General features: G+C 19.0%; 2 protein-coding genes across 2 annotated transcripts, besides 23 other annotated features; one reads left to right on the top strand and one right to left on the bottom strand. All coding sequences in view use genetic code 6, as the record gives it.

The window, feature by feature from the left end:
• Positions 1-1,206: 1,206 nt before the first annotated feature.
• Positions 1,207-1,275: a microsatellite.
• Positions 1,276-1,497: 222 nt separating this feature from the next.
• On the top strand, positions 1,498-10,711 carry IMG5_133420 (hypothetical protein; the record flags this gene model as incomplete). Its single annotated transcript, XM_004031914.1, has 9 exons — positions 1,498-1,608; positions 1,703-1,795; positions 2,611-2,794; positions 2,833-3,179; positions 3,395-6,329; positions 6,371-6,628; positions 6,866-7,492; positions 7,543-8,904; positions 9,003-10,711. 9 exons carry the CDS (start codon positions 1,498-1,500, stop codon positions 10,604-10,606), a joined length of 7,521 nt encoding a protein of 2,506 aa, XP_004031962.1. The 3' UTR covers positions 10,607-10,711.
• Positions 3,189-3,285: a microsatellite.
• Positions 3,217-3,271: a microsatellite.
• Positions 3,223-3,333: a microsatellite.
• Positions 4,073-4,126: a microsatellite.
• Positions 5,520-5,582: a microsatellite.
• Positions 5,522-5,557: a microsatellite.
• Positions 6,616-6,678: a microsatellite.
• Positions 6,621-6,672: a microsatellite.
• Positions 6,630-6,800: a microsatellite.
• Positions 6,636-6,682: a microsatellite.
• Positions 6,642-6,773: a microsatellite.
• Positions 6,688-6,798: a microsatellite.
• A 1,998-nt stretch (positions 10,712-12,709) lies between the features above and the next one.
• Positions 12,710-12,759: a microsatellite.
• A 27-nt stretch (positions 12,760-12,786) lies between these two features.
• Positions 12,787-12,827: a microsatellite.
• Positions 12,789-12,841: a microsatellite.
• Positions 12,842-14,583: 1,742 nt separating this feature from the next.
• Positions 14,584-14,635: a microsatellite.
• Positions 14,603-14,629: a microsatellite.
• Positions 14,636-15,341: 706 nt separating the features above from the next.
• Positions 15,342-15,407: a microsatellite.
• Positions 15,408-15,625: 218 nt separating this feature from the next.
• Positions 15,626-15,682: a microsatellite.
• A 35-nt stretch (positions 15,683-15,717) lies between these two features.
• Positions 15,718-15,772: a microsatellite.
• Positions 15,773-16,130: 358 nt separating this feature from the next.
• Positions 16,131-16,200: a microsatellite.
• A 655-nt stretch (positions 16,201-16,855) lies between these two features.
• Positions 16,856-16,927: a microsatellite.
• Positions 16,928-17,381: 454 nt separating this feature from the next.
• Positions 17,382-19,971, bottom strand: IMG5_133410 (SET domain protein; the record flags this gene model as incomplete). The annotated part of the gene is made up of 3 exons (XM_004031913.1): positions 17,382-18,948; positions 18,999-19,430; positions 19,485-19,971. Coding segments are annotated over 3 exons (2,484 nt in total), but the record flags the coding sequence as incomplete, so codon positions are not given.
• Between the last annotated feature and the right edge of the window lie 941 nt (positions 19,972-20,912).

The raw sequence follows: 20,912 nt of genomic DNA, 5'->3' as shown, positions 1-20,912 counted from the left end.
TTGAATGATTTAATCATTCCATTTTTTTAATACATCAGTTAAATATTAAAACTAAAAAATAAAAAATATTTATTTAAAAAAATAAAAAAAAAAAACTTAATTATAAATCCATTGCATTTATAGACTAATATTTCCTCCATCTATTGCATATTAGTCATCATGTATATATTAATCTTACAAATTTTAAATAGGAATACAAAGTCTACCTAAAATTTATAAGTTAGCATCAATTATTTCCACATTAATATATTCAAATCCTGAAATAATTTGGCTTTGAATAAAAAAAAAGATTAAAATATATATATTTATGGATTTTATTTTTTACAAATTAAATTCATTATCAAATTTTATGTCTTATCCAAATCTTTAATCTGTTTACATTATTTAATTTTATACACTAATCTTCACAAATACTGTATTTGGTTAATATAAATGTACTTATTTGACAATTATTTATAATTTTTGTAATTTATCGTTTTCATATTGTTAGCTTTATCTTATTGTAGGAAGCTAAGTTTATGCTTTTTAGTATTATATTTAACAGTCTTAAACTTATTATTAACAATTATTTATTTTTTCTTATAATACTTGTTCTGCTTCTATATATATCAATAAATAATTATCCAATGTTATTTCAAAATCTTAATTTTGTAAATTTCTTGCTATTAATTACTCATAAAGTTATTCTAATATATCTCTATCAAAAAGTGAATTAGTCTTTTATTTTTTTTAACATTTTAATTTAGCTTTTTTTGATTTTTTTTATATATTATATTACATGAATATCAAAAACATATTAAACATCTTTTTGATTAATAGGATTCTTTAAAAAAAACTATTAAAACTCTTTGGATAATTATGATTAATAAAGTCGCTGTTTATCATATATATTCATTTTTGTTTTGATTTATATACTAAAATTGTAATACTTTGAGAATATATATTTATATTATATATAAAATACAGTTATTTTTTTTATCTTATTATATCATATATATTTGATTAAATCAAATTATTTAATGTATATAATTTTAATTAAAATCAAAAATATTATTATATTTTTAAAAAAATATTGAAAAAAGTAAAAACCATATTTTTAGAAAAACAAAATAATATTTTTTTATTAAAATATAGTAATAAATAGAAATTAAAAAATCAAATTAACAAAAGTAAATTTAATTTTTTTATATTAAATTAATTATATATATTATAAATATATTTTATTTAATTATATAAACATAATATTTATTTATTTAAATATATATGTATTAAATTTCTTTTTATTATAACTTTTAAAATTTATAAATAGTATATATATATATTTAATTATTTTTAAAAATAAAATATAAAAGAATATTTATTTTATTAAATAAATTATTACTAAACACTCTTTATTGATTAAAATAAACAATTGAAAAAAATTGAAAAATATATATTTAAAAATATTATTGGTTTAACATTTATATTTAAACATAATAATTTTAATTTAATAAATAAATGAGAAAAATTGTAATACAGTTTTTCGACTTTTTAAAAAGAAAACTTTTTTTTGGAGACGAAGATGTAGGGGATGTTGAAATTAGAAAGCAAAAAACTTTTGATAAATTAGTAAAATAAAATAAATAAATCAAAAATATTCATATTATGTTTTTTTATATTTAAAATATTGATTAAACCTTTTAAATTTATATAAACCTTAAAGATTGAATTAGAATTTGGTAATTTAGTATAATTAAGTGGTTTTAAACCATACGAAGATCGTATTTCAAATAAAATAGGTATTTCAGAACTTGAGGTAATAAAAATAAAAATATATTGCTATTATAAATATATTTTTAATTATATATTAATTTATTAATTTTTTTAAAAAATAATAGATAATAGGTTTATTTCCAGGGATATTTTTAAATTTTTTACATAGATTAGGAATGAATTTAATATTAATAAATTCTATAATAGCAATAATATTTGCCTAAGTATTTAAAAGTTGGGAGAGCGAATACCTTTCACATAATACGTATAAATAATTATATAAAAATAGCACATATAAATAAATATATACAATTTATTCTAAAATAATATAGAATAGATATAATTTTATTGTATATTGCTCCAATAATGTTATCATTTATAATTTTCTGTTTTAGAGAATTAAATTTATAAAGAGAAAACATTCAAAAGGAAAATTAAATAAATAAGCAATATTGTACTGTTTTAAGCTAATTTAAAAAAGTAAAGAATTTTAACAACTATTAATCTGCAGTTGATTAAGAGAACTAGGAAAACGCAGATGAAAATTAGCATTTAGGTTCAAATTAGCCCTAAATAGTAGTTTAAAGTCAAAACTAAGGAAATGTTTCTCCTAGATAAATATAGATTCAATAATCTTAATTCAAATGTTAGTTAAACTATAAAGACTCTTAAGATAAAAAAGTAAATAACTAAAATATAGGCAGTAATATATTAAAATAATAATAGTAAAATCAGCTAAAAATAGAGAATTCTCTATTGAATAAACAACAATAAACTTCAGCATAATAATAACAAACAAAAGATAGTTCAGTATTAAATTTATAAAATAAACTATAACAAAAAGTAAAAATGATAAAGATTTGTGACCAAATTAGATGGGAATAACTTGAAGTTGGAGATATTGTTTGGCTGAAAAATGGTGAAAAAGCACCTGCAGATTTACTAATTCTAGACGCTAGATAGTAATTTTGCTATGTAGATGAAGATATTATTGATGGAACAACTAGGTAAATTAAAAAGGTTCCTCCAGAATTAACTTCAGGTATATTTAAATATTTATTTTATATTTTTTTAATTTAGTTGCTGTTACTTCAAAATTAAAAATGAATTAATTTGAATATAGAAAGATTTTATCAGGAAAAATCGAATATACACGATAATCTAAAAATAAAAGTTTTGAAGGATTTATTAAAATGAGCAAAGATCCTAAAGGAGAAAATTTAGATTCTAAAAATATTATATTTAGAGGAAGTAAACTTTATTATAGTGATTGGATTTATGGACTAGTAATTTATGCAGGAAGAGATTGCAAAATATATAAATAATATGGAAATTATTCCTAGAGTAAACAAAAAAATTCATTTTTTGGAAAAAAAGCAAAACTATTTTATTTAGTTGCTTATGTTCATGTTTTAATAAATTGCATTGTAAAAAAAATAAATTAAATATAAAATATAAATAAGAATATTCATATATATAAAAATATATAAATAAATATAAAAATTTATATATATATATATATATATAAATATATATTTATATTTAATTTATATTATATGATAATATATATATTTTATATATTTAAGTTTTTATATTTTTTTTAATATTATAATTAATTATAAAATATATTTTTTATTTTTAGATTTCTTGTTTTTTTGTCCTTTTATAACCTTGTTTTATTAGTTCTTAATATATGAATATAGTTTAAGATCCACTTGCATTATTTTTATCTTTTATAATTGAATATTTACATTTACTACCTTCATTTTTTTATGTTGTAATTGATCTTTTATTAATGATCAATGATTATTATCATAATAAATAATTTTAATATATCTAAGAATAATTATAAGATAATTAAAGAAGTAATATTAATGGATATCAGATGCTACGCTCTATGACCTTAAGTGATATTTCATTAAGCAATTATGTATTTTTTGACAAAACAGGCACTATTACAGATGGATAAAATATGGATATTAAAATGATAATTTTAGATGGGAAAATCTTTTCTATTGATACAAATTAAGCCTTACAAATAGTTAAAAATAAGAATTTTACAGTATTTAATTTTAATAAAAGTGTGAAAGAACTAATTGAAAACGAAGATGTTATAGTTGCTGAAGAAAATTCTTTACAAAATACAAATTAAATTCCTTAAGCATAATTTAATTTTACGCGAAATAGTAGTTAAATAGGTATACAAGTATTAAATCATAGATTATTAGACGAATCATAATGCGACGAAGAAGAAGAAAGAGACGAAGTAAAACATTAAATAAATATAAAATAAAACAGATATATATAATAAGCTAATATAAATAATAATTATAATGTTAATAACAATAATAATAATATTTATAATTATAATAATGATCTTTAACCAAATAATATTATTTTATAATAAGGAGGAGTTGTAATTTCAAACGAATAAAATGAAGAAAAAACAAGATAAACACGAGGATTATCAGAAATGAAACATACTCAATATTCTAATAAAAATAATAATAATAGCCATTTTTAAAATAACGGACATTAGTCTAAAATTGAAGAAAATAATGAAATAGATTTTATAAATACACTTTTTAATGAATATAATAAATCATTTCATGAATGTCTTCTTGCTATCATTATTTGCAATTAAATTACAAGTTAATATGATTAAAAAAATGACAAAATCTTAAACTCTCATACTTCCAGTATTGAGTAATATACTTTATAATTTGCCTCTATTTTTACATATGATCTAAAATGTGCTTCGGTTTATAAATCTTAAACTTATTCACCTAATTATATAATTTCAATATAAAATAAATACGTTTCTTATAAAATATTAGCCATAAATGAGCAAACAGATAACAGGAATTTTTACTCTATAATATTTAGAGATCCCAACAGCCTATATCCTAATAACGGATCAATTCTTTATTCAAAAATACTTCTTAATAATGCCGAAATCCCCGAATAAATTATATTCAAAGATAAAGAACAGAGAGTAAAACTAGAAAAATAGATCTAAAGTATGATTTTTTAAGGCATGAGACCCCTTATATATTGCAAAAAAGAACTCAACGATGAATAAACAGACGACTATTTAAGACAATATGAAAATTTGAAAAAAAACTTAGTCCAAGATGATATAAAATTGCAAAAATTATACGAAGAAATAGAACGAGATGTTCAAATAATAGCTGTATTCGGCATATAAGAATAAATGAGGGAAAACGTAGACACTGCAATTAAATAGATGAGACTTTCAGGACTTTATACATGGATGCTGACTGGAGATGAGTACTTAAATGCACTAACAGTAGGTTATTGTTCAAGAATTTTAGATTAAGAATCATCTATTTTGCATTTAGAAGGTAAAAATTATGAGACAATAAAAGTTCTTATTAGAGAGTAATTAAATGCAATATAAAATGAGAGTAAACTAGGAAAACTTATATGCTAAAATTAAAAGGCTTATAATAAATATTTATAATATTATTTTAATTAAGATTAAGAAGGAATAGATTTAAAAGCAATATAATAATTTAAACCTTATCTTTTCTCAATTGTTGTTTCTTCAGAGGCTTTATCGATAATTTTCTCAGATAATTATTTAAGAAATCATTTCTATTTTATTTGCTTTTTGTCTTGCTCGGTTATTGGATATGGACTTACTACAAGTTAAAAAGGATGGTTTGTTAGAATGGTTTAATAAAAATTTCCTTAAAATCCGAAATCACTTGCTATAGGAGACTCTTATAATGATATAGATGTGGAATTTTTTATTTATAACTTTTTTTTATATATAATTTTTGTATAATTTTTTTTTATAATTTTTTAGATGTTTAAAGTTGCTGACGTTTCTATATAAATGAGAAATACAAAATATAATATGGATTATTTAGGTGATATTTTTGTTAATGATTATAATAGTATACTTAATTTAATTTTTTCTTAATCAAGGTTTATGGCAGAAGTATATGAAGATTTACTTTTATATTCTTTTTATAGATCTTTTGTTATTGGTTATGTTATTTTACTTTTAAATATATAAGATTGCACTTTTGGTAGTTCTATTTTAGATGGATTATAATTATTTTTTTATCATTCTTCATTTTATATTGTTAGTTTGACTAGTTATTTGATAAAAAAATACACTAAATTACATAAATATTCAATCAATATAAATATTTTAGTAAACCAATATAAAAATAATATAACAACTTTCAAAAAATAAAAAATGATAATTTTCTTTTATAAAATCATATTCCATAGTTTTTCTGAATCAATTGTTATTTACATGATTCTTTATTGGATTATAAATTTCTATTCTAAACAAAATGGTAAAACATACACAACAAGAACAATGTAAGTTTTTAGTTTTTTCGCAATAGGATTTACATGCACAATAAAAATTCTTATTACTGCAAAATAAAATTATAAAGAAGCAATAGCAACTTTTATTTTTTATATTGTATCTTGTGCTATTTATTTACCTTTAGAAGATATTTACAAAGATAATCCTTTTGCTTTTAAAGAGTTAAGCGAATATATAGATTCTGTAACTGTAATAATATTAATATTTAGTCTTTTTGTATTCATATTCTCATTTGATATATTTCTTGAGTATTGCCCAATTATTCCTTCTTTTTTACCAATAAATGTTATAAGATAAGAATAAAAATTCATTAAATATAAAAAAGAAATAATATATTAAAAATGTAAATTATGTATATATAATATATATTAATAAAAATTTAAAAAGATAATGAAAAAAATTCGATATAAAAAAAAAATATAAAAAGCAAAAATTTAATAAGTAGATTAATAGAGAAAATATTTAAATAAGAAGATTAAGAATAAATGGATATTATATTAAAAAACAGTAAAATAAAATAAAAAAATATTAAAATATAAAAAATAAAAATAAAAAAAAATATAATTTAAATTTAATATAAAATTATATAAAAATTAAAAAATTAGAAAAAATAAAATAAATTAATTATAAATATAAATTAAATATAATATAATAAATTAAATTAAATTAAATATAAAATTATTTACAAATTTTAATATATTTAATGCTATAAATTTATTTTAATTTTATGTTTTTTAATTATAGTGATATCTAATACTGAATGTAATGAACAAAATTCAGAAATGAATAAATTTTCTCTACAATTTAAAAATAATGATCTTGAGAATTAATTTCGTTAAAATCTTATTAAAAATTGGTTTTATTTTAACCGTATGAGTTAATTGGCTAGTGTAATTTTATTAGAAGGTCTTATTATGCTTTAAGTAACAATTAATAAAATAGATAACTAATATTTTGTTATAATAATTGGTTACGCTGTATCTGTTATATTTTTGGGTATTTTTCTAATTCTTCTTTTTTCTTCTAAAGGCGAAAAACAGTTTTTTAAAATAAATTTCTGCCTTTTTTTTATAAGAATTTTTTGCAAAATTGCAGTAGATTTATATATAGATATAGATAATTCCCTTTTTACTATTTTATATGGATTTTTCTTTAATTTTATAGTATTAGGAAGGCCAGATTTTATTCTTTATGCCAATTTTTTATAGACATTTATTTTTTTTATTAGATATGCTATTAAATCTCTCGATAATAAAACAAATATATAAATTTATATTACATTATCAATTATATTGTATACTTTAGTTATTGCCATACAACTTATTTATGTTAAATATAATGTAAAAAAAATATATATATTATTAATCAAAAGTATATATAATAATTTAATTATTATTTTTTTAATAAAAAGTACGAAAAAGTAGAAAGACATGATTATCTTTCCCAAAATAAACTAAGAATAGAGAGTGCTAAAATAAATAATATACTAAGTATTTTATTACCAAAATTTGTACGTGATCGCATATCAAATACTGGAGAAGTATAACTAGCTGAAAACTAAGGGGAAGTAGGAGTTTTATTCTGTGATATATGTGACTTTGACTAAATTCTGCAATCAGAAAACGAAAAAATAATAGCTTTATTAGACAATTTATTCAGAAACTTTGATGTTTTATGTTCCCAAAACGAATGTACGAAAATTGAAACCGTCGGAAAATCTTACGTCGCATCATCCGGTTTGAGTGTAGAAGCAACAGCAAAAAAAACACATAACTAATTAAACGCTGTCGAAAGGTTAATTAATTTAGGATTCGATATGATGAATTACGTAAAAAATATTTCTTGGGGTTCCACTGGTGAAAAAATGAAGGTCAAAATAGGAATTCACTACGGAAGAGTTATAGCAGGTGTACTTGGTTACCATAAACCCCAATTTTCTCTTATTGGAGATACTATAAATACCACATCAAGAGTAATGTCTACTGGAGAAGATAATAAAATGACAATTTCAGAAGCTGCACATAATAAAATATAATCTCAAAATTAATAAAACTATAGAGTTATCCTTCGAGAAGTGGAAGCTAAGGGAAAAGGCGTAATGATTACTTATTAAATTTTCAAATCTAATACAAAAGGGATGGGGAAAGGAACTTAAAAAATCACAGAAGTTATTAGACCAGGAAGTAAAATAAATTCAAAAAGTGGAATTTATAATAAAAACTAAAAACCTATAAAAAAATCTTATATTGATAAAAATAAAGAAATTATTACATAAAATAATTACTAAAATTCAAATAATATAAAAAGTTAAATTCAATAAAAGTCTCCTGTTTAAATTGTTTAACCTCCTCAATAATTAAAGTTGGCAATTACTGGTATTAAAAATGTTAATTATCCAAGAAAAGTAACAAAAAAGTCCACTGTTAAATTAAATGCTATGTCAAATAATTTAATGGAAAAAAAGGAAAATGGTTAAACTGATAATCTCCTTAATAAAATTAGTTCTGAAAAATCTACTAATTAATTGCCTGCTCCTATTATTAACAAGTAAAAAATTAACAGCAAGAATGCTATTTAATAAGCTTCAGGAGCTATAATGCATACTGGGTCAAAAGACACTTTCTAAGCGGGTGATTATAGAAGGGATTCTTAATTAAATACTATTTGCAGAATTGAAAACGCACTAAAAGAAGAACTTAATTTAGAATAATTAAATGCTTTCGAAGGATAAGATGTTGATGTGGAAATTATAAACGAACTTTTTGAAAGCAAAGAAGAAGAACGTGTAATTTAATTTTAATTACAAAACCACATATATACATAATATTAATTATTTTTTTATTCATATAAAAGAATCATAATGATATAAGGAATTTATTAGCACTGACAAAGAAATCATTTTATTTAGAACTAGATTTCGAGTAATAAGAAACTTAATAATTTTATGAATAGATATTTTCCCAATCAAAGAAATAAATAAAAATAAAAATGTTAATTTTCGCTAACGCCTTTATGTTAAAAACAATACTAATTTTCTTAGCAAAAGATTATTTCAATACTATGTTTGTAGTAAACGTAATAAACAGAAGCTTAGTTTATGCATTAATAATAATAATAAATTGCTTCATAACAAAATATCTTAATACTTATACCCGATATTAATCCTATATAATAATAATAATGATAGTTTCAATTGCTATTGTGACTTTAGAAACATATACAATCGATACTTCTTAGCTAACTGATGATTTAATTAAATCTATGTACGGAATTTAAACTATTGAGGTATATTTTATTTTTGCTATTTTAGGTTCTTTTAATTTTATTAGATTTAAAATTTGTTTAATTTGCTTTTTCTTCGTTTTTATTAATTAAATGATCATGACTGTAATAAAAAATTAATAAGCAAATCTTAGTTATTTTAATATCGTAAGTGGATTAGCCCATTTAGTTTATTAGTATTTACTTTTCTAATTAAATATAAAGTCTTTTAACAATCTCAAAAGTCTAACAAAGAAAACAAATGAATAAAATAAAATACTAAGCAACCTCCTACCTAAACATGTTTTAGAGAAATTTCTTAATAACCCTGATTCAACAAAGCTAGAATTAGTTGATAATTTCGAAGATGTGACTATTTTATTTGCCGATATTGCTGGTTTTACAAAATATTCATCTTCTGTTGAACCTGAGTAAGTAGTAAATATGTTAAAAAAACTTTTTACTGAATTTGATAAATCTTGTTTAGATAATGAAGTATTTAAACTTTATACTATCGGAGATTGCTATGTAGTTATAGGATTCACAGACAGTAGGAAACGTAATCCAGTAATAGAAGCACGAAATGTGGCAAATATGGGGTTTAGTATGATTGAGAAGATAAAAGAAACGCGTGCCTAAATAAAGTTCGATGCTTTAGATATGAGAATAGGTATTCATACAGGTAAAATTATCGGTGGTGTAATAGGAACAGATATTGTAAGATATGATATTTATGGAAGAGATGTTGTTATTGCAAATAAACTTGAGAGTAATGGAGAATAGGGAAGAATTCTAGTTTCTGACGTAACAAGAAAGTTACTTGATTAATCTGGAATTTTCGAGTTTTTTGATGAAAAAGAGGTATTATGTAAATCTATTGATGTTAAGATTAAAGCAGCATTTGTTTAATATAAATAATTTGAAGATAGTCATATTAAAAATACAATATCTAATCTTAATTAAAGTAATGAAGATAATTAGGAAGAAGAAAAATAAAATATTGAAGAAGATGGTATTGAAAAATAGTATGAATATTATGATAAAGTTTAAACAATTAATAATAATAAAAATAATATCTTAAATTTTAATTATAATAATGAGATTAATAATAATAATGAAAACATTAATTTAAATAACAATCATGAGGTTAATGCTCTAATACATTCTGCTAGAAATATAGAAGATGGGGAAGAGGAAGAACATAAATAAGTTGTTGATTTATGATACTTTATATCTCTATATATAATATATTATTATAAATTAATATATTTTTATGTTTAATCAAAATTATATATTTTTTTCAGGAAAATATTATACGTATTTTCTTATTATATATCTGTTTCTATGCATTTCTTCTTAATTATTTTCAAAAAAAGTTTTTTCATTGAAAAAATCGCGACCTTTTTCTTATTTTTCAAGCATTTATTAAATTATATGAATAATAATATTAATTAAATTTTGTTAATTTTTAATAATTCTTTATCTTTCTAACCTATAAATAATAGCAAAATATTAGTTCCCATTCAAATCTTAACTTTGAAGCATACTCTCGTTTTCCTCAATACTAAATTTTGCATTTTATATATATTCCTCATACATTTCTTTAACTTTATTAAGACCTTTTAATTCCAAACTCAAATTAATTGAAGGATTGAAAACACTTTCTATAGATTAATAAGTTAAATCCCAGAACATAGCCTTAGCGAAAGTAATAATTTTCATATTAAGTTTCGTATGTTGAATTTTGAACCTCTTATATTTATTTAATTCAAAATATTTAATATAAGGGAAAGACTTAGGGGCATATTTAAAAATATCATTAATATAATTATATCTAAAATAAACAAATTCATATTTATTATATTATAAGGCCATTCCATATTTACTTAGCATACTTCTATTAGACAATCTATTATAGCAAAAATAAACTTAAGCACCTTTTTAAAAAGAATCCGAATTATCACACATTAATATAAATTCATCAAAATCACTATTTTTCCACTTTTATTCTTCTTCAGTAAAATTCAAAACTAGAGAATAATCTATTTTATATACTTTAGAATTTTCATCAATTTCATTTTAGAAAACTTACTTTTATTAAGTATTATATACTTAATTATCTTTAATATAGATTTTGCTATAATATTTAAGATTTTCTTTATAAAACTAACTTAATTCCTTCAAACTATTTAATTCTTAAACCGGATTTTTTTTCATTTGTAAAATCTCTAGTTTTTAAAGAATTTTACCTACGAAAAAAATAGAGCAATCATCCCCTAAATCAAACTCATTCAAAAGCATTTATTCAATATCTTAAACAATTTTTTTTAAATTTTTTGGTAATTATTATTATATATTATAATTTTTTTATTCATCTTATTATTATTATTTATTATCTTCTTCTATTTCTCCTTCACTTAATAACATATTATCATCACTCATATAAGATTCATTATCTGAAGAAGTATAATTTTCCTTTTCTTTTTAATTTAGTTCTTGAACTTCAATAATATCTTCTTTTTTATGTACTCTAAAGAATAAATTAGTATTTTCATGATTCATCATTTCTACTATAGGAACAAAACTCACATAATCAAGCGATCCCCCAAAGCATCTAGACCACAAATGTATATAAATCCATTTAACATTTTCATAAGAATAAGTTTCTGCAGAAAATAACTCCGGATATTTTTCCAAAATATTAACTATTTTTTTATATAAATAATCAAAATACAATTTCTATTTCCTAACTCGATCTTAAAAAACTTTATCCTCTAGCAACTCCAATTCTTATTCTTCCCAAAAATCGACTAAATTAATGCATTTAGGTAGATTATTTATTAAATAATACCATTCCGATTCTTTTCCAAGTTAATATTATCTTAATATATATATTAGCATTATATGATCTTCTATTAATCCTCCTGTTCCTCTCTTACTAGTAAAAAAGTCCAAATTATCTTTAATTACAACCTATATGTCACTAAAAAAACACTTCTTAGTATTTAATATTAAGTTTTTTGGGACTCTCACTAAAATATCGTTTGGCTTAATGTCTTCCGTGGCCATAAAACCTTAATATTTATAACCGTTTAGAGCTTTGAATGTTCCTAATGTTAATTTATTTAATATTAAACCTTCATCTTTGCTTTTTTTAGGTACTCTTGCATTAATTATGTTGGAGTATATATTTCTGCTTTTTTATCTTCTAAATATATATTTTTTTTCTTTAAAAAATGCTTTCCCAACCCATATTTGTGCTCGCCATTTGTTTTTGATGTATATGAAATTTTATTTATTTTTAATTCTTGCATTTTTTTTATATTATTTTTATAAATATTGAAATATTTTTTGTAAATTGATATATTATTTATAAAAAATAATAAATTGTTTTTTGAAGTAAATTATTTAATTTTATTATTTATTTAATAATTTATTTTTATTTTTAATTAATAATTTTATATTATTTAGTTTTTTATATACCTAAATTAATTTTAATACTAATATTATTATTTAAATTATATTATATAATTTACAAAACATTTAACAATAATATTATATTTTTTTTTAAAAAAAAATAAACTCTTGTTCAAAATATTTAATTATTCATTCAAAAAGACATTTAATAAATTTTATAAATTGAAATATATCTAAAAACAACTAAAAATATTTACAATTTTAAAATTATTCGATATGTTAGATAATAAGTATAATATACATAAAATTAAAGTTAAATATGAATTATTAATATAATAAATTAAATGATTAATATTTATAATAATATATTAAATAACATACAAATAATAAATTTAAAAATGCTTATTTAAATTACATTAAAAAATTAACATTATAAAAAAAAATAACAAAAAATTTATATATAATATAAATTTTTAATAATGAAATATGCACTAAGTGAATATATTCCTAAAAAAATAATATAAGAAATAACTGTAAACGAGCGATACACGTAATTAGAAAAAATAGGTGCCGGTTCATTCGGTGAAATACATAAAGTATTTGATAATTACGACAAGAAATTACGAGCAATAAAAGTTGAAAAAAAGGACTACAAAAAAGAAACAAATATTCGAACCTTAATATAAAAGGAATTCCATATTTTACATGAAATGTAAGACAGTATTCATTTTCCGAGGTTAATAGATTAAATAATAACAGAAACCCACCAAATATTAATAATGTCCTATTTGGGCTAAAATCTCGAGTAATTAAAGAAAAAAGTGGTTAACTTTTCATCCAAAACAGTATTTATATGTGGTATATAAATGCTTTAAGCAATAGAACATATGCACAATAAATAATACATTCATCGAGATATAAAACCTGAGAATTTTGTGATTGGGACAGAAGGTAATTAACATAAAATCCATATAATAGATTTCGGATTATCGAAATAATATATATACAACAGCAATCATATATAATTAATAAATAATCGAGGACTAGTTGGTACTGCTAGATATACATCTATAAATAGCCATAGAGGTCTAGAATAGTCTAGAAGGGACGATTTGGAGTCTTTAGGATATGTTTTAGTATATTTTTTGAAAGGCGAATTGCCTTGGTAAAATATAAATTGCGAAGAAAAAGAATTAAAATTTGAATTAATAAAAGAAATGAAGATTCGGTTTTGTTAAAATATTCTAAAAGAAATTGAAGAAGAAGGCTTAAAAATATTCTTTTAGCACATTTTTAGCCTTAAATTTGATGAGAAGCCTAATTATAATTTGATTTATAAAGCTTTTTTGGCAGAATTGGATTTTCAAAATGTTAATTTTATAACTGAATCATGCTTGGATTGGTGTACGGACAATTGTAAAAAGAAAAAAAAGTAGAAAAAAATACATTCGGAAAAAAAATTCCTTGATAGTTCGCTTTTTTATCAAGACACACTTGAAAATATTGAAACTACTTAATTCGAAGTCCCTATTTTTAAAAAAGATTAAAGTTTACTTAGAACAGCTATACTTTGTGAAAATAATAATTTAACTGTGGAGCATAAATAACTAAGTGAAGAATATAGTCACTTTTAAGATGAAAAAATTTATGTTTAAAATATATTTTAGAAAGAATTTAAAATCAAAAATATAAAAGTTTCCAAAAAAATAACAATAAAGAAAATATATTGATATTTTTTTTCAAATTCTTATATATAAAATAATGTTTATAAAATTGATTTTATTATAAAAAAAAAATATTAAATAAATAAAAAAAACTAAATAAAAAAAAAAAATTTACTATTTTTATAATTAAGAAAGAGAAAAAGTAAGTAAATCTAATTAATCCAGATTTTTATAATTTCGCATATTTTTTTAAAAAATAAAAATTTTAGACATTCTTATTTATTATTCCTTTTAAAATGTAAAATGTAAAATTTTAAAAAATAAAAATTATTTAATATGTTTAAAAGACCACTACATTTAATATATTTTACATATCTGTTTTAAAAATTAATATAAATATATGTTTGTAATCGATTAATAAATTTTAAATAAAAATTCACAAATTTAGCTATTTAAAAAAACTCTCTCTATTCATTATAAATTTTAATTAAAATTATGAATAAGGAATATATATATTCAATTATAAATAAATAAAAAAGATAAAAAATTCTTAAGAAAAAAAAAAAAAAAAAATTATAGATTAAGATGTAAAAAAAAATTAAAAAAATTTCAAATTAAAATTTTTATAATTCAAAAAAAAACTTCCATTTTAGAAAAAATTATGTTTTAAGTTTAAAAAATATTATACAACAAAAAATATAATAAAAATTTATTTTTTCAACTATTAAAAAAATATAAAGATAGATATCGTTTGTTTGGTAAAATTTAACAATATTATAAAATATCTAAAATCTAGTAAATGAACATAATTAAAATATAAAGATTAAAAAAAATAACAATGTATGTCAAAAAAGAAAAAAGAAAGAAAAATAATTATGTAAATATAAATATAAATATAAATATAAATATAAATATAAATATAAATATAAATATAAATATAAATACTAATTTTTAAATAATTTTTATATCTATTATTTATATAACATAATTTAATCTTTTTTAATTTTATACTTTATTTTTACTTTTATTATTTATTATCATCTTTTTGTTAATATAATTTTATATAAGTTTTATTTTCTTTATTATAATTTTATAATTATTTAATTTTTATTTATATTTTGAAAATATTAATATATATTTTTTTTCTAATATAAATTATGTATTTTAATATTTTTTTTAGTTTTTTAATATTTTATTTAATTTGTCTAATTTTTTATTTTTTATTAATAAATATTATAATTATAATAGTACTATTATATATTTTTATTTAATGTTTATTTTTATTTAGTATATATTATTTTTATATATAAATATTAATAAATAAACTTTAAAAGAATCAATTTTATAATACTCTAATATATAAAATATATAATTTAATTATTTATTTATTCCTTAATATTTAAATTAATTAATTTTCATTATTTTTTAATTTTTTTATATATTTTTAAATAATATAAATTAATTTATTATGAATAAATATCATTATTTAATTTTATTTTTATAATAATATATAAATTATTTTTATTGTATTTTTGTGTCAATTTATTAATTTTTAAATAAATTATTAACAGATAAATTATAAAAAAATGTATTAATATATAAAAAATTATTGTAATAATTTTTATATTTATATTTAAATATATTTTATCATTTTTATATATCAATTATATACTAAAATAAAAATAAATATTTATTTTATATAAAATAAAATATAATATTTAGATTATTTAAAATAAACATAATTTAAATTAATAATTATTATTTTGGATATTAATGTTTAAAGTTTTTAATTAATTTAAATATACTTTATTAAATTTATACAATATAAATAAATATTTTAATATTTATGAAGGAATTTAATAAAATTTATATGATTTTTGTTAAAGTTTTATTTTTTAATATAAAGATTGAATTTCAAAAAATATAAAATATAATTTTAACTATAAATTATAAAAATCTATTCAAACATAAAAAATTAAATTTTAATAAGATTTAATTAAACATGAATATAACACAATTCAAATTTAGAAATTAAAAAAAATTATTATAATAAAAGTAAAAAAATAAAAAATGAGATGATCTATATAAAATTTAAATTTATTATATGTGTTTCAATTATTATTAACCTATATTTATTCAAAAAGTTTTTTACTAATATTTATAACAAGAAGTTTTAAATTATTTTCATCATTTTCTTAATTATAAAGCATATTTATATCATCTTTAATATCATTTAGTATAAATTCGCTGTATTTAGTTTTTTTTTTATTTTTGGTTCAAATTTATATTCTAATAATTCATCAATTTCTAAATTATAATTAATATTTTTTTATTTTCTTCTTAATTTTTGAATATTATTATTAAAATTATTATTGAAATTGTAACTATTAACATTATTATTATTATTATTATTATTATTATTATTAATATTATTAATTGTTATTAATATTATTATTATTTATTAGAATTTCATCATCATTTTTATTATAATACTAATTTTTATCATTTATTATTCTTTCATTTATTTATTCAAAACATTCTTTCTATATATTTATTATTAGCTCTTCACTAAATTCAGGATAAAAAGCTTTTTCAACTTCAACAAAAAGTTTAAATTTTTCTTCAAAACTATTTAAAGCTTATTCTATTACCTTGTTTATTAGATTTGGAAATATATTTTGGCTGTGTATACCTTCAAATAGTATAGTTCCGTAATTTCTTTTTTTTAAATTTTTTAATAATTAATATATTAATTTTTTTATTCTTAAATAATAAACTTTAAATTATTTTTATAGCTCCACTTAGCTTATTCAGGAGGCCACATATCTTTAGGTTTAGACTTTAAATGATTTAAAAATGAAACTAAAGGTTATTTCTAAAAAATATAATAAAAAAAATATATAGGAAATAAAAAATTGTCATACATCATTTTTTTCTTAAAAAGGAAAATTAAAACAATCTGTTTTAAAGCTCTAATTAATTGAAGGAAAAGAAAGAGTACCTCTCCTATCTTGAGAAAGAGTAGCCTATGGTGATGCGATAGTTTATTTAAACCAAACAGTAAGTTATCCCCAAATAAATTAAGGTGAATAAATTCTCTATTCTTCATAATGTTTCTTTTTTTTCTTTTCAGTATCCAAAAGATGCAAATTTTACATTTCAGTTTCTGAAATTTTCATTTTTTCGCTACAAACACTCGCATATTCATGCGGAGTGAAATAAGTATGAGTAAACGAATAAAAATACAAAGTAATAAAAGTTGCACTAGAATGAAAATTGCTTTGTATTTTTTTAAAAAACTCACTTATATTCAAGCAGAACAACCTAAAAGCCAAAAGCCCTTATTTTTTAGAAATAGATGCATATTTAGGCAAAAAAGATTTTCTAAAAATATTAAAATAAACTAATATTTATCCACATTAATTTTTATAAGAAGTAATTAAATCATATATTTCATCAAGTATAGACTCTTTATTTTTTCCGCATAGATTCTCAAAAATCTAATCAAAATTAAGATAATCTAAAGGGGCTTAAAAATCATTTACTTTTTTAAGAAAATACTTAACTTTATCAATTGAAATAACCAAATTCTAAATTCTATTTTCCACTTTAGAATTCGCCAAATAATTAATAAACTAAACATGCTTTTAAATTTCTTTTATTTTTTCTTCTTTTTTTATTTATAAACTCTAATCTTCTTCTTCATTTTTTTCTTCTAAATCCCTCAACTCCTTTTAAGAATGCAATAAAAAAATATTCGTATTCATTTAATGTTCCAAAAATAGACTTTTTTCTTCATCTATAGTCTTCAAAATTATCGAAATCCACTTCATAAGCCAAGAAGGGCAATTTTCTGTTATATTTTTTCTCATATTATGTTTTTCAAGAAGTTTCAAATCTTCCGAATTTAAAATTTCATTTGAACATCTTAATAAATCTGAATTTCTTTTTAAAAAACAATGCATTTTTTCCAATATAAAATTATATTCTTTTAAATTATTATTACTAAATTCTATATATTTCCCTCTACATTTATATGTTCCACACAAGCAAGTCGCCTACATATGTTCTTATTTACTTTCTGTTACTGCTGAATAGTCAAAAGCTAGTTCCTCGCCATATTCTATTGATTTCATTGCATACATCGATATATTATATTTTCCATCACTAATTGTGGCTACTGTACCACAATTAGGATCACATGAATGACTTAATCTACTTGAATAATTTCCTTTTTACATAGGATCTACATACTTTTTTATATTATTTTATTATTTTTTTTATTTTTTTACTAAAATATCATATCCTTTAGGATCATTTTTATGTATTTCTAACATTATATTATAAAAATCAGGTAATACATCTTTTTAATTATTTTCTTTCATAAATTTTTTAACGAAATCTTATCTTTCAAACCATCTATAAGGTCTATAAATTTCTCCAAAATATTATATAATGAGATCATTTTTTTCTATTCCTTAACGGCTATTAAATATTTTGATAAAAAAATAATAAAAAAAATAAAAAAATATTACTTCAAACAAATAACTCCCATTCCTTTAGAATGAATTCTAAAAGCTTCTGGGTCAACATTTATTTTGAGAGTTTTAAGAATTACTTTGGAAAATTTTCTATCTTAATTATTAAAAATATAATCCTTGTTATTTTCCTCATCTTTTTTCTTACTATTCTATATAATAAATTCGCAAACTTTCTACATATCCCATCCATTATTCCCACATAAATTTGCAGCTTTTAAAAGAGACCTCTGGATAAAATTATGTTTTTTTATATCACATTCATTTTCATGTAAAATATAATGCAGATTCTTTTTTGTGTATAAATCAATTCCCCAACATAAGGTTTCTTGGACATCTTAATCTATAATTTTTTAAAGTTTTAGCCTTCCTTAGGCATTTTTACATTCATGATGTAGACATTCCATTCTTTCTTTTCTATTTGGACATCTTTAATTTTTTTTTACAAAAATATATAAATAATTAAGTATATATATATAATACTCAGAATTCCATGTCGCATTTTCTAAAGAAAAATCGCCTAAAGTTTCTAAACTCATACAAGCACAATTATCAGAGCAAATTGTATTTTTTTTTTCTGATAGTAGAATATTTTATATTTATTCATTGTCTTTCTCTGGTTCAGGAAAATAATTATATATTCCTTAATATTTTCTATGAAATTAAGGAATAAAAGGCCAGCTTTAAACTTAATATTTTTTATCTAATTCAGTTTTGAATAGCCTTTCTAAATCTTAATTTTTTACTAAAGTTAATTTTGTTTTTATTTATTTTCTTTATACTAAAATATAAAAATCGTTAATTAAAGAAAGCATATAATTAATTGATTAAATTGTTCTACATCTATTTAATATTGTATGTAAAAATAATTTATGAAAATCTTTTTCTAATTAATCAAATTAAAAATAAATATTATTTATTGCTCTTTCTCTAATTTATTCGATATTTTTTAATTACGTTTTTTAAATAATTTTTAATGTTTTTTCTGAAATTGTAATAGGATATTAATCCTATTAAATTATGCAATCCATTATTTAAAAAGATATTATTTATTCTTTATCTTCTTTTTATAATTAAGTATTTATTTCTTCCTTATTTTTTTTTCAATAGTAAATTTTGAAAAATTTTAGAATTCCTCTAAATTTAAATTTTAATATTATACGCGCAAAACTTCTATTTTATCCGCTTTTATAATTTCGTCTACAAATTAAATTAGTAAATCTGGAGTTTTACTATGCTTAAATATTTATATTTTTGTAATTTATATATATTCTCTTTTTTTTTACATATGTATCTGGGTTTGTATATTGAGGCTATACTTTTTGCTTATAATTTTAAGATTTTTTTCTATTGTGTGATTTTATACTAATTTATTTTTCTTATTAATATAAATTGTTTAAACCATTTTCTTTTTTTAATTTTATTCGATCCCTTAGAGTTCTTTTCTATGGACTTTTTGGAGTATTGTCTTGTGTTTCTAAACCTATTTATATATTTTGTGAAGAATTGCTCATTATTATATTATTATTATTTTTTTTTTATTGTTTTTTTTCTATATTTTTATTTTTTAAGTTGGTAATAAATTTTTACTATATATATATATTTTAATATAATTTTATCATTTTTATTTAATTAGATTAAAAAGTTTAATAATAGATATTTTTATATAAAAAAAATATTTTTTTATTTAAAAAGAGGGTAATTATATAATATATTTTAAAAATTAAAAATAATTAATACATATTAATTTAAAAAAATAAAAAGTATAAATTAATTATAATTAATTTTTTTTTTTTAACAAATATATATATAATGATAGTGTATATTTTATTTCCTAAATAATTAAAGATTAGCTAGTTTTTTCATCGAAATTTTTAAAAGGAGGAGCTTCCTAAAGAAGTAAAGTTTTTT

This window comes from Ichthyophthirius multifiliis, assembly GCF_000220395.1.
Source record: "Ichthyophthirius multifiliis unplaced genomic scaffold scaff_1120509251039, whole genome shotgun sequence".
Taxonomy (NCBI): Eukaryota; Ciliophora; class Oligohymenophorea; order Hymenostomatida; genus Ichthyophthirius; species Ichthyophthirius multifiliis.
The sequence above is the reverse complement of the archived record's forward strand: the minus strand, read 5'-3'. Positions and strand labels throughout refer to the sequence as shown.